This window comes from Carettochelys insculpta, chromosome 10, assembly GCF_033958435.1.
Source record: "Carettochelys insculpta isolate YL-2023 chromosome 10, ASM3395843v1, whole genome shotgun sequence".
Classification (NCBI taxonomy): Eukaryota; Metazoa; Chordata; order Testudines; family Carettochelyidae; genus Carettochelys; species Carettochelys insculpta.
In genome coordinates, this window is record NC_134146.1 from 47,248,531 (window position 1) to 47,261,428 (window position 12,898).

General features: G+C 47.7%; 1 protein-coding gene across 2 annotated transcripts in view; it reads right to left on the reverse strand.

The window, feature by feature from the left end:
- DIS3L2 (DIS3 like 3'-5' exoribonuclease 2) overlaps nucleotides 1-12,898 on the reverse strand; it is a 256,171-nt gene that overhangs the window by 60,408 nt on the left and 182,865 nt on the right. For both annotated transcript variants that reach the window (XM_075004083.1, XM_075004085.1), the window contains exon 15: nucleotides 4,780-4,859. In XM_075004083.1, coding sequence (XP_074860184.1) covers nucleotides 4,780-4,859 — 80 coding nt within the window. The remainder of the gene's footprint in view (nucleotides 1-4,779; nucleotides 4,860-12,898) is intronic.

The following is a 12,898-nucleotide window of genomic DNA, read 5'->3' on the forward strand; positions in this document are numbered from 1 at the left end:
TCTCCTTGCCCAGGCACATGTGTGGATAGACACAGTGCGTTGTTCACCCTCGCACAACTTAAAGCCCTTCGTCATTTCAGGACAGCACAGCACAGCGCTCTTATTTGTTAACTGGGTCATTACCATGGCACCAGCATGTGAACAGGGTCCCTACCCTGGCGTAGGCAGACTTGCCTCCCTTTTCAGTAATCATCATCACCAGCCGGTAGGGCGAATTAAACAATGTGGTTCTTTAAAAAAGAAAAGCCTGAGTAAGCCTGCCTGGCTTTCTCTGGGGCCTTGAACGATGCAAGGACAACCCATGGCGTGATGAAGCATCAAGATGCAGTGTGAGTTTGACTGGCAGCTGGACGGAGGAGGAGCTTGTTTTGAGAGACTGGGAAGGGTTACTTCTGACAACTGCTTTTTTGCTGTCTGTATCTTGTACGAGCCACGAGGGGTCCTGTGGCACCTTATAGACTAACAGAAATGTATGAGCATCAGCTTTCATGGGCAAAGACCCGCTTCATCAGATGCAGGTGACTAACATGGCTACCCCTCCGATACTTGTATCTTGTACGGTATTTTAGACGGTAAAATCCCTATGGGCAGAGACTACCTCTTAGTCTGTGTCGAGACTGCCTACCTTCACTGAGGCATGTAAATGCTACTAGACTATAAAAACCTAATAACGGCTTGGGTGGAAGGTCCCCCAGTCCAGCAGGGATCTGCCTGAGACAGCCAGAACTCTTCTTTCTTGGCCAAAGTATCTAAATTTGCCAACCACCTGCCTCTGAACTTCCCTCCGCAACATTACTTCAACTCAAGGCTATGCTCAAGGATTTTATTTTACAAAAAGGCACTAACATTCTAATGAAACAATTTCAGTTTAAATCGCAGAGATGCAACTAGAGGGAACCTTCACGGACTGAGGGTATGTCTGCAATGCGTGGAGTTTCATTTCGCATGCCTGGTAGAGAGACACAAAAATCGAACTATCTGGGGTCAACAGTCGACCCCTGTGCTCCTCAATATTGCGAGGGATAAGGAAGGTTGATGGGAGAAACTCTCTCGTGTAGACGGCCAAGTAAGTCGACTGGAAATAAGTTGATTCTATCTAGGCAACTGCTGTAGTGAGAACTGTGTATCTCCAATTAACTTACCTGCCTACAGTAGACCAAGCCTAAGACCTGTGTTTGAAACGCAGGGTTCCCTGGATCCAGGAGGTCCAGTTGCACCCGCCTTGGTGAATTGGTTCAGTCTGTCACTGTCTCTAGGAAGCACAGTGAAGTTTTATGCAGTGACCTGGGGGTGCAGAGACAGGGACAAAGAGATGGTCCAACACAGAGATCCTGTTGGCTGGTCATCTCCATTATGGATCCTTCAATAGGCTCATGTCCTTGGGACCTTGCCTCCTGTTGTTGTGTTGGGTCCCACGTGGTTGCCATGATCCCATCTCCGAGGTGACATAGTCCATAGAGCCCTTTGGGATCTCTTGGGATGAAAGACAGTGTGCAAATATAAGCTACATATTTTGGATTCTAGTACATAGCAACTGCCCCACAGCTACATGAGAACGGAACAGAAGACAATGAACATTTAATGTAACGTTGATTGTAATGGTGACAAACTCCAGCACATCACCCTTGGCGAGAGCCTGCGTGGCACCTGCTCTTCTAAGTCCAGGTAACCGAGAAAATATAATTACTTGGATAATGACATTTTAAGGCTAGAGATTTCAGAACTGTGACATCCGTGTTCAGCAAAGGCACGGCCACTCTGCTGGGCTCTCTGCTGCTCCCGTCTGGTCCCAGCAGGGTTAGCCGTCTTAAGGAGGGACTTGAACCTTTGCACAAAGCAACAAGCATCACAGCATTCTGGGCTCCTGTTGGAGTGACTGAGAACATGCAGAGAGAACTGCTGAAACACAGAACCGTGGATGCAGACAGAGCAGCACTTTGAAGCCTGGAGGGCTTCCTTACATGGAGGGACCAGTTCCATTTCCCGTCTCTCAAATAACTGCACAGCGGTCCTTGATTTATACTATCCTGTTCCAACTCTGTGTTACCATCCCTCATTACAGCCTTATCCTCTGCCCTGTGAAGCCACCCGCTCTAGGAGAAGCTGTTACAGAAATACACTTCCAAGGGCCACCACACACAGGCACGCAGAACACTGTCAATGTATTTCATGACCAGCAAGCACTCTGAGACACCGTCTACGCACCAAAAGATGTACAGTTAAAGCAATCCAAGCTGCCTGGTGGGAACGAAGTTCTACCCGTATACAACTGTTTCTCCTGGCATAGCTTGCTCCTTATTAACTGTGCACAGAATAGGCCTGAAAGTCTGCGTTTTGAACCCCCAAAGGAAAGACTGTGACAGTCATGTTAAAACTGTAGGCTACTGTCCAAGGAAAAAGCTTTGCTTACCAGGGCTGCCTCTGCGCAGCATGACTACATGAGTGGGCAAATGTGGTGAAAAGGAGATGGATACCAATACTTACCTATTTTACTGTCAATTAATCCAATGCTGAACATTTTTAACCCAGGGACCGAACCGATGGAGTTATCACACTTCACCACCAGCGCGACTGTGGAGCACAAAAGGAGCTCTCCTTAGAACGGAGCTCACATTCTGATAAAGGAGCATCTTACCGGCAAGGACAGGGCAGCTGTATCACATGCACAGAGGCTTATTACTAAGCTCAAAAGACCTACCTTTTCCCTACATGCCAACATATTTTGCAAGTATTCTCCATCCTCCTGATCTGCAAATACTGGGCCTGAGGGACAAACACCTTCGTACAACACAAAATGATCCCTGATAACTTCCTTAACAAAAGGAAATCTTGACCCTTGCCCAGTGCCACTGGTTAAATGGCCTATGCAGCTCAGAACTAGTACCACTGGGAGTTATAGCTGGAAGAAATACAGCATCTCGGGCTACCTGAAACAATTACACCAGGTCTGTATATAGGTCTCGCATCAGTTGTTATATATCCAGCCCTGGCTATCATATGGTCACAGCTGGCAGCAGCTTGGGTTTGGCAGATGTGAAAAATGCCAGAAATACACGCCATAACCATACACCTACAACTCAGCGTGCTCAGCCTTTTTAGGTACTATCTCCCCCGACCACCCAGCACATTTGATTCTTTCTTCATGAACGAAATGGCTAAAAAAGAATCTTTTCGAACTGAAATGCAATTGGTGTAAGATTTTAAAGAAAATGTCCCCACTGCCCTAGAAGTTTCTTAAAACAATTGCACAAATGCGCACAAAAGTATATGGAGAGGAGGCAGAAAACAGAGCTGCCGATTCTCTAGATAACGCTCCACAGTGAGAAATGCTGAATCTGTAAACATCCTTAAAGAAACCAAACTAGCCAAGAGGGCTAATAATTGTGTTTTCCTTGCTGCTCATTGTGTGCAATCCCCTCCTAGAAGCTTGAGAAACAAACATTCTCCCCCTGGGGATTTGATCCCATTGCCTTTAACCAGGTTCCTCTGTTTTTCCAAGGGAGTTGTCATTACTGCTTCTTTGTATTTATACTTCCTGGGCTGAGCTGTTTAGTGGATAGTTTTGTGCACAGACCCTGTAAACTCCTGCTAGAGATACAGAAAGTGGGTAAGGGCGTGACACTTTGTTCCTTTTTTCCAAAGCTGTTCCCTCATTAAAAAAGCATGTGTACGTAAAAGGGAAAGATTTTGTTTTAAATGACTCTTCAGGGATTGTTCTCCAGACCCTTTTAAGGCAGATCCACAAGTGAGCTGAAAGGACTTTCTTCTTCTAAGTTAAATTGCTAAATTTGGAGAAAAAGATAACTCCTGGGTGAGTGTGAGAGGCTGTGACTTTCTGATGCCCTGTGGTATTCATGACAGCTTACTGAGCATGACAACAGATATGCTCTAAACTGTATTGCTGCCGTCAATCCAATAATGAGAATGTGATTTGCAATGGAAATACCTCGAGTGCCAAGTCACTATAGCAGCTAGTAAAAATTGTTCAGGAATACCTAGAAATTGAGTATCAGATGGGGTAGCCGTGTTGGTCTGGAATTGTAACAGCAATGAAGGGTCCTGTGGCACCTTATAGACTAACAGAAAAGTTTTGAGCATGAGCTTTCGTGAGCACAGACTCACTTCATCAGACGCGTCTGATGAAGTGAGTCTGTGCTCACGAAAGCTCATGCTCAAAACTTCTCTGTTAGTCTATAAGGTGCCACAGGACCCTTCGTTGCTGTTACTAGAAACTGAGGACTCTGCTCCAGTTTTGATCTCACGAGGTGTCTTAGAAAAACGGGTTACTCTTGGATTTCAGGAAGCACAAATGAGATGCCATGAAGTGCATCTGCATGTGTGTTTGAGCAGAGAGAGAACAGGTGGTAGGAAGGAAACGAAGTGTCACCCCCATGACATCAGAATCGTTCCAACACAAAGTATCCCAGAACTTCACGGCAAACATGCCTCCACTGGAGCGTGCAGGACAGATCTTCTAGAGTGCTCAGTGGCTAATAACTACCACAGAGGCAACGTGATTTGAGGCTCTGAGCGTCAGCGGGTGCTGTACACTTTGGAAGGAATGGCCTTACTGTCACCTGATACATTTGTGCATGAGGCCTCTGCAAGTCACCACCAGTCTGAGGGCTAGGGCAAACAGCTACTGCAACCTACGTTTACCTGTACAAGCAGTTCTGTTCCTTCTACCAGCGAGAGGGAACATGGGGCACATCAACAGTGAAATCTACTTGTCGGTGCTCCTTCCTATTTGCCCTGTGTACGATCGTCTGCGGGACTTACTTGTTGCTGTCCCGATACTGATAGATATAACAGCCTTGAGGCATCCCGCTTTCCTTGTCCAATGTAAACGAGAGCTTCAGCTGCAAAGGGGGAAAAAAGAAAAGAATAAAGAAAAGCACATTTAGGCTGAGTTCTCACTCGCTGCAGCAACTTCATGAAAGGCTTGTGGGAGAAGGCAAGCTCACCAAGACTGACACGCAAACACTGTGGCCTGGAATATAACGTGGGGTTCCAAACCTCAGCGAAAAGTCACATGCATTGCAGAAAAGCTCTCTCTTTTTCCACCCTTTGTTACTATAAAGTGTTTGTGGTTCCTCTGAAATGTATGGGTCATAACGGTTCACCCCTCCAAACCCACCCACACACACATCCCTTCACCAAAGCTCTTGCGGTTCTCCTCAGACACTAAAGAAATGAGTGTTCTCCATCAGCAGCTGTATTTCCCACGAGGCTCTTTCTCTGAAAGCCTTCCCGGCTTCATCTCATTCCTCCAGTGCATTAGAACAGAGGAGAAACCACAGAGGGAAAGGTGACAGATTTTTCCTTCTGGGCAGAGTTATTAAAGAGCTGTTAGGAGGGTTTGCAGTTTGGACCAGTGTCCAGCAGGAGGCTAGGATGTGACCTGAAAAGCTGCTTCCATTGCAACTCCAAAACAGGATTCGGTAAGAATATTCGGATTTCATATGTAACCTAGTCCAGTTTTATTTAAGGGGGAAAACTAATCCTGTTTCGATAGCACTCAGAACAAAAGGAGGTCCACAGGGAGAACTGCATAATGAGAATTTTTCTAATGGATTTATACCTTAAGCTCCCAGCAAACAGAACGGGGCCGACCTTTTGAATGCGGATGCGTGCCTTTGGCAGGCCACGGATCCCTCTTGATCCAAACAGAGGTGTCTCTGATCAAGAGGAATCATCACTTGCTGTACCCAAAAGGTGGGTGGCAGCCTTTATCTCCATGTATAACAGTTAGGTGCCTCTCTCATGCTCCCGGCAAATTACACTGGTTTCCCTAGCCTGGCAAAGCCTGGGGATCCCAATGTGTATGGCGCATTCAGGACAAGAGACGCAGTATGCTTTGGAGGAAGTCGTCATGGTATTGATGAACCAGGGCCTGGTTTTTTAAAAAGTTTTTGGGCACCCAACTCCCACCAAAACCAACAGGAGTCGGGTGCCTGTGTTTAGAAATCTAGCCTCCAGTAGGAGTGCTTTAGTTTTGATCTAGGTGGAATGCAGCAATATTAAAAAAGTGACGCATGAACCCAGGATGCTGTAGGACTCTTGAGATGAACTCAGGAGCCATCTCTTTTAAGGAGGCGTGACATAAAGTACCTGAAGTGGGTTCATTATGGTAAATCTGCTCTTTGGAAAAGAAGGGACATATTAAGCCACTGCATTTATTTACAAATTCCTCCAGCTTATGAACTCCAGGAAAATTGCTAACGAAAATTAGCTGCCTATGAGAGGGAAAACGCTGCATTAAACCTTTTTTTTTTTAACCAGTAGGCTGTTAACAGAACTGATGCTCTAGATCATTAGCCATGGTACAAATCTTCCCGTCTCTGCAGGATAACGAATACAAAGTAATACAGTGCACTCTTGCACAAATAAAACTGAAGCCACTGGAAGGTGACACTGAATAGAGAATGGCTGAGCTCTGATCTACCTGAGCTACAGGATGGTTTACATTTCCATGCCAGGTGACAGAAACATATCCCTCCTCAGTTATTTACCGTGCACTTGGCTAACCCATGCGTACACCTTGGACTACCAGAAAATAAACACATCCTTATTTTGCGTCAATCTGTGTAGTAAGTGCCATGTTCCATATCACAGACCACATGCTGCCTTTGATTTCCTGTGAGTAGCTACTTTTTTAGGGACAGTTATCTTACTTCTAGAAGGAAATTTTTAAGACCCACCTGTGAAAAAACTACAGTGTAGTGGGCCGTGCATGGAGCTGGGAGCCAAAGTAAGAGAAATTGGATTTAATTTTCAGCTGTGCCGGTTTGACCAAAGCTTTCCTGCCTTTGTGAAACATTAAAACCCTGACTCAGGAAGAGAGTATTTGGGAAATCCATATCTCTAGCCAAACTAAGACCAGTTGTCCCTGGTCACAGCTTCACATGAGCCCTGGAGAATCTGGAAAAGTAACAGAAAAAGTCACATTTGAGGTTTATAATGAGGGAATACAGCCAGGACGCTGCAAAATTGTACGGCTGATTTCAATCAGCCTTGACAAACCCAAATCCAATGGGCACCAAGTGATATCACTATGAGGTCTGTCCGTGTCGAGTTTTCAAGGTTCAGCCAGTAGATCTAGCTCTCTCGAGTGCGTCCCATATTGCCCTGTCACAACTGTGATGAACTAAACCGGCCTCCCTAGTCGAGCACAACCAGCCTTCCTTTCTGCAGCTGCTAGGCACAAGCTCCTCTCAAGGAGACAACGAAGGAAGGAAAAGGTTTGGGAAGAGGAACCACCTTGTTTTGACAGAACACAGCCAGGCACAACCCATTTCTGGTCGCTCCAGGGAAACCCAGCACGTAACTGTGCTACCAGGCACGAGCTGCGGTCAGTGGCAACTGGTAAAGGAGAGAGAGAGAGAGAGAGAGAGAGAGAGAGAGAGAGAGTGTGTGTGTGTGTGTGTGTGTGTGTGTGTGTGTGTGTGTGTGTGTGTGTGTGTGTGTGTGTGTGTGAGAGAGAGAGAGAGAGAGAGAGAGAGAGAGAGAGAGAGAGAGAGAGAGAGAGAGATACCCCCTCTCCACCCAACGTCCCGCCCCGCCCCGGAGCAGCGCACTCCTCTTGGGCGTGCTGCTCTGTGGGAGGGCCGGCACTTGACTCCACACTTGAGAAGTGACTTGGTGTGGCGCTGGCAGTGTGTGTCAGTAGGGGGGGTTTGCTGTGAGCCCTTGTGCATCCGCATACGTTGCCCCGGGCTGAAGGAGTGCATCCCAGTGTTTGGGTGTGCTGGGTCAAGTGGGACCTACTTAAACCAGCAAGACCAGGCTAAGTTTGACAATATGCATTTAGGCTTTACATAAGTTTAACCTTTTCTTTCTGCTTCTGGTGTTTCTCTGGATAAGTAACTGATGATCTTTGGAAAAAGCTGTCACTGCTTTTATCAGCAGGTCACAGCTCCCAGGAGGACCCTGCAGCAAAAGCCACGCCTGGCCCGATCTGCTGGAAGTGCTATGGTTAGGAAAAGGAGGATGCTGTAACCTGGTCACCCAGAGAGAAGTGGGGTGGGCTGCCGGATTCTGCTCAGAGAGACGTGCAGCTCACTTGAAAGAAGGGCCCATGATGAGCGACCCTAGCTACTCCTAGCTCAGCCCTTCACCATAACAGCTGATGGTACACACACGCTAAAGTGAGTGGGGAAAAGGCGTGGCTTCTCTGCGGCCCTTTGCTAAAGGCGAGAACGCACAAGGAGCACTCGGCGCACCGGCAGAGGGCGGTGAGATGTGGGGATAAGAGCTGGGACGCTCTTTGTACTTTCCAGCTGGTCACCTGTACAAAACAACAAATGGGCTCATTTGCTTCTGCATCTGTAGCAATAATGCTCTGGCCAAGCCCTTGATGGGGAGTGGTGAGAGTGTGCATATGTGTGGGAAGGGGGTGGGGGTGGTTACACTGGCTTCTGGCTCAGTACGGGGGTTGGAGAGGGTTTAGGGGTGGGCCGAAAGCCAAAAATAAGAACGGAGAAAAGCCAGGGGATTCACCAAGGCTAGAAGCACCCGCTGAGCACAGTGGGATGCAAACTGTCTTGTGTAATTTTAATGCGGTATTAGCGGTTTCCCCTTCTCCGTGTAAACCATTCTGAAAAGACAAATCCATACTGTGAGGCAGGAGCACAAACCCCACTAATTGTTCGTGGAAGACTCTACTGGATAGCCCTATCCACTTCCAGTGGGACTTCACGCTTCTAAGTCACATGGAGGCACCTGAAATTTCCACTACGACTTTAGATCTTCTCACTGCAACCCTACCACAAATCCATGGGTGCTTACTAATGCACGCCTCCGAGAACCAGCTGCCTGGACTATACCTGTCTGTACAGGCTTATTCAGACACAGGCTGTCAGAGCTGGACTTTTTATACCTCCACTTATATACATAATTCAGCAAACATGCCAGAACGTCTCTCTAAAGCCACATGGCATATCAGTATACCTGTTTCTCAGGCTGGTAAATCGAGTCACTGATAAACTAAATTAAATGACTTGCCAAAGGACACAGAGAGGCAGTAGCAGAGACAGAAATAAATCTTCTCTCCTAGTCCCTAAGATCCCCAGCCACCAGACAACTCCAGCCTTATTATTTTGTCCTATACAACCATCTTCTCCATTCACTCCTGCCCAAAATCCACTAAGGAAATGGTAAAACTTCTAGTGATTACTGAATTAAGAAAGTCAAAAGGGAGACTGGGAGGGGGATTTACTAGTACCATAGATGCCCAGGAGCGTTATCATTCATCTCATCTGATTGGCCCTACAATGCAGAGACATCCACAGCACTGAATCCAAACATGCTGCTCTAATGCCCTTTCCCTCCCCAAGCACAATCCCCTCTCTTCGTCTACTTGACAGCGTTACTCAAAAAACCACACGATCCTGAAACTGCTCCCCGCCATCCGGCTCTTTGCCAGAGCCCAGAGACTTGCAGTGGAACCGACGGAGCAATGGAATAGGACACACGGACAGGCCACCCCTCTCAAAAATCAAAGCACTTGGACTAGGGCCTGGGGGAAAGCTTCCTGCAAGTTCCGTGTGACCCTGTCATGGTGCCCAAGGGCCCGGCAGAGAAGGCAATTTCTGGATGATGCATTTGCAATCCCTTGGTTTCATGAGGCGCCTTCAGGCTCAAGGGGGGAAGGATGAGGGCATGACCAAAGGTCTCACCCATCCGTGTTCACGTGTGAATTGGCTTGCAACGCCCTCTCCAGTTAGCACATCTGTGCAATCCACGGGTTAACAAAGAGCTGCGCCTGTTCAATCACTCCCGCAGAAAGAAAGCCCCTTCACGCTATGCGGGCGAATCCCATGAGAAAGGGAGCTGGAATGTGCGCTGCTGAGAACAGTCTTACCTCCCAAACAAGCCTCACCAATAATGAAGATGGCCGAGTGGGAGGGAGGCGCGTGAATGCAAGCTGTCAAACCGAGCAGTAGGACTGGCTCCCGGGTGGATACAGAGCTGAAAAGTTTCCCTCACCGTCAGCAGAGAAGCGTGTAATGCCCCAAAGGTCAAGCATCCATTCACAGAAGCTGGAGACGGATGAGATCTGTGTGATCAAAGTCATTCTCAGTAGAGGGCACATCACACACGCTACATGGACCCTGAACTGCGTTGGCCCAAATGTCTTCACTAAGATGAGGTAAGCCAGGGCAGAGATGAGAAGAGAGCCCTGCATTTCAACACGAGGCAGCATTGCCCAGTGGATAGGGCACTGGACCAGGACTAATGAGATTTGAGATCCTTTCCTGGTTCGAAGAAGTCACTTCCCTTCCTGCACGTGCTGCCTGACCTGTGAAATGGGAAAGTGAAACTCATCCAGCTTTGTAAAGTGCTTTGAGACTGTGCCTGAAAAACTTACATTACAGCTAAGTTTTACTATTCCTTTATAGCTCCATGTTCCCAGCTCTCACCCTGTCCTAAGAACGTAAGAACAGCCACACTGGGTCAGACCACAGGCCCATCAAGCCCCGTATCCTGTCTTCCAACAGTGGCCAACGCCAGGTGCCCCGGAGGGAATGAACAGAACAGAGAATCACCAAGTGATACATTCCCTGTCACTCATTTCTGGCCTCTTGCAATCAGAGGCTAGGGACACCCTCCATGCCCATCCTGGCTAATAGCCATTGATGGACCGATCCCCCATGAATTTATCTAGTTCTTTTTTAAACTGTGCTTTAGTCTTGGCCTCTACAACATCCTCCGGCAAGGAGTTCCACAGGTTAACTGTGCATTGTGTGAAGAAATATTTCCTACTGTTTGTTTTAACCCTGCTGCCTAGTCATTTCATTTGGTGACCCCTAGTTCTTGTGTTGTGAGAAGGAGTAAATAACAATTCCCTATTTATTTTCTCCACACCAGTCATGATTTTATAGACCTCTATCACATTCCCTCCCCCAATCGTCTTTTTTCCAGGCTAACAAGTCCCAGTCTTATTAATCTCTCCTCATATGGCAGACGCTCCAGACCCCCTAAGCATTTTTGTTGCCCTTTGCTGAACCTCCAGAATTTTCTGTCTTCCAGTCACAGGCAGGGCAGGGGCATTTGCTCAGAGACCAGTAACTTCTAGTTCTTCCTACTGGGTGCCCAGACAGACACTGCCCTCATGTTGCTGCACGCTACTGTGCTCATCGGGACAAAGCTACGCACATTGGGGAATCCTGCAGCTCAGCCATGCAAGAGATGGTTGTTAATGGTCAGCGTCTCCCCTCTGTTCACGCCATCCTATCGCTTCCTCTAGTGAGCTCAGCTCCACAGCCACTAGCAGAGCCTGGCAGAAACAAAGCTGAATTCATGGGGACAGGGGGACATCAGCTCTTCTCACCCAGGTTCCTGCCTCATTCCAAAGGGAATTCACTCCTGTGCTGCAGTCCCTTTGCACCAGCTGAAGGCCAGAGGGTACCCTGAGTGCAGCAGGCCACAGGGAGAGCTCAAGGCTACTTTTACTAGCTGCACACTGCCTGCCTCCTGCTGGAGGCCCCTGTGGGCCACGGACAAGCAAGGGGCCACTGAAGGTGCGGGGGCGGGGGGAGGGTTTAATTTGGTGGTTCAGTGTCACAGTAGTGGCCCATAAGGATCTTTGCAGGAAGGGAATAATTTGTGCTGTCCTATCCCACACCAGAGGTTTTCCTTTGGCCTGCGCCCAAAGACCCCAAGACTCGCTATGGTTTTGATATTTCAGCCAGCAGCTGACCCCATTGTTATCTGAAAGAGTTAGACCTGCAGCAATTACAAGCCCAGGCATGTACAGAGCCAGACAGCTCAAATCAGGGCGAAGCGTTAGAAGCAGCTTTCCGGCTTCTGAAACTTGGCCGGTACCTCGATTGCCTTGACTGGGCGAACGTGTGCGTGCATCCCTTGAGAAATAGTTTGGCTTGGCTCCTCATTGTTCCCAGTCCTTGGCTCTCACCAGAGACCTTCCGTCACCTTACACAGAGGGGAAGTTTTTCAGATGCATTTACCATGCCAAAGATGTATTATCAACTCAGTTTAAATAAGCAGGTCGAATGTTTCAAGTTTCCCAGTCCTGGGGCAATTTAGGGGGTAGATTCTACCACCCCCATTTTCACTGAGCAGGAGCTGACTGTGAAGCTAACTCCACGGACGTGCTTCAGTTCTGCTCTGTGATCAGGTAAGTCCAGGAACTGACACTGAACTTCTCTCTAGGAACAAAGGTGTTTCGCTCAAGGACCAGCTCAAGAGAGCTGTTTAACAAAGTTAGTGAACAAGCAGGTTTCAGATGCCCTGCCCACGCTTCAGTTTGACCTGGGGGTGGGGGAGAAAAAAAAAAGAAAAGCCTTGAAGTCCTGACACTCCACTTTTCAAACCACAAAAAATGAGCCTTGCTCCAGTAACGTAGTTGTGGAGCTTTTGGCACCTTGTCCTTTAAAAAATACATCCATCTGCCTGCACACAGGGCCATCAAACTCAGTCTTGTTCAGAGTGGATTTCTCAATTCATTAGAGCTGGAAAGTCTGCAGTGAGGCTGGCCGGTCAGCCTGAACGATCCCTAATAGAAGTGCAGTCTGTAAACCTCACAGCTGTGTTTTCACTTAGAGAAAAGTGTTTTCACTTAGTTTCCACTGACTCCGATAACACTCCTTTCTCCCAAGTGCTTCTGCACTCTCACTAAGTTTAGAAAATTTCAGGAGGGAGAGTCTCAAACAGACGTGGTTCTTCACTCAGGATGTCCTTCTTTCTTGAAGCTCAGAAGAAAATGTCTAATAAGACGCTCCCAGTACAGTATTTCTAGTACAGCATGACCTCCAGATCTGAAGAAGTGGGTCTGTCCCCCGAAAGCTCATCCCCTATAAATTATTTTGTTTGTCTTTAAAGTGCTACAGGACTGCTGGTTTGTTTTGTCTAAGAAGAGAGCAACTGAAGGATGCTG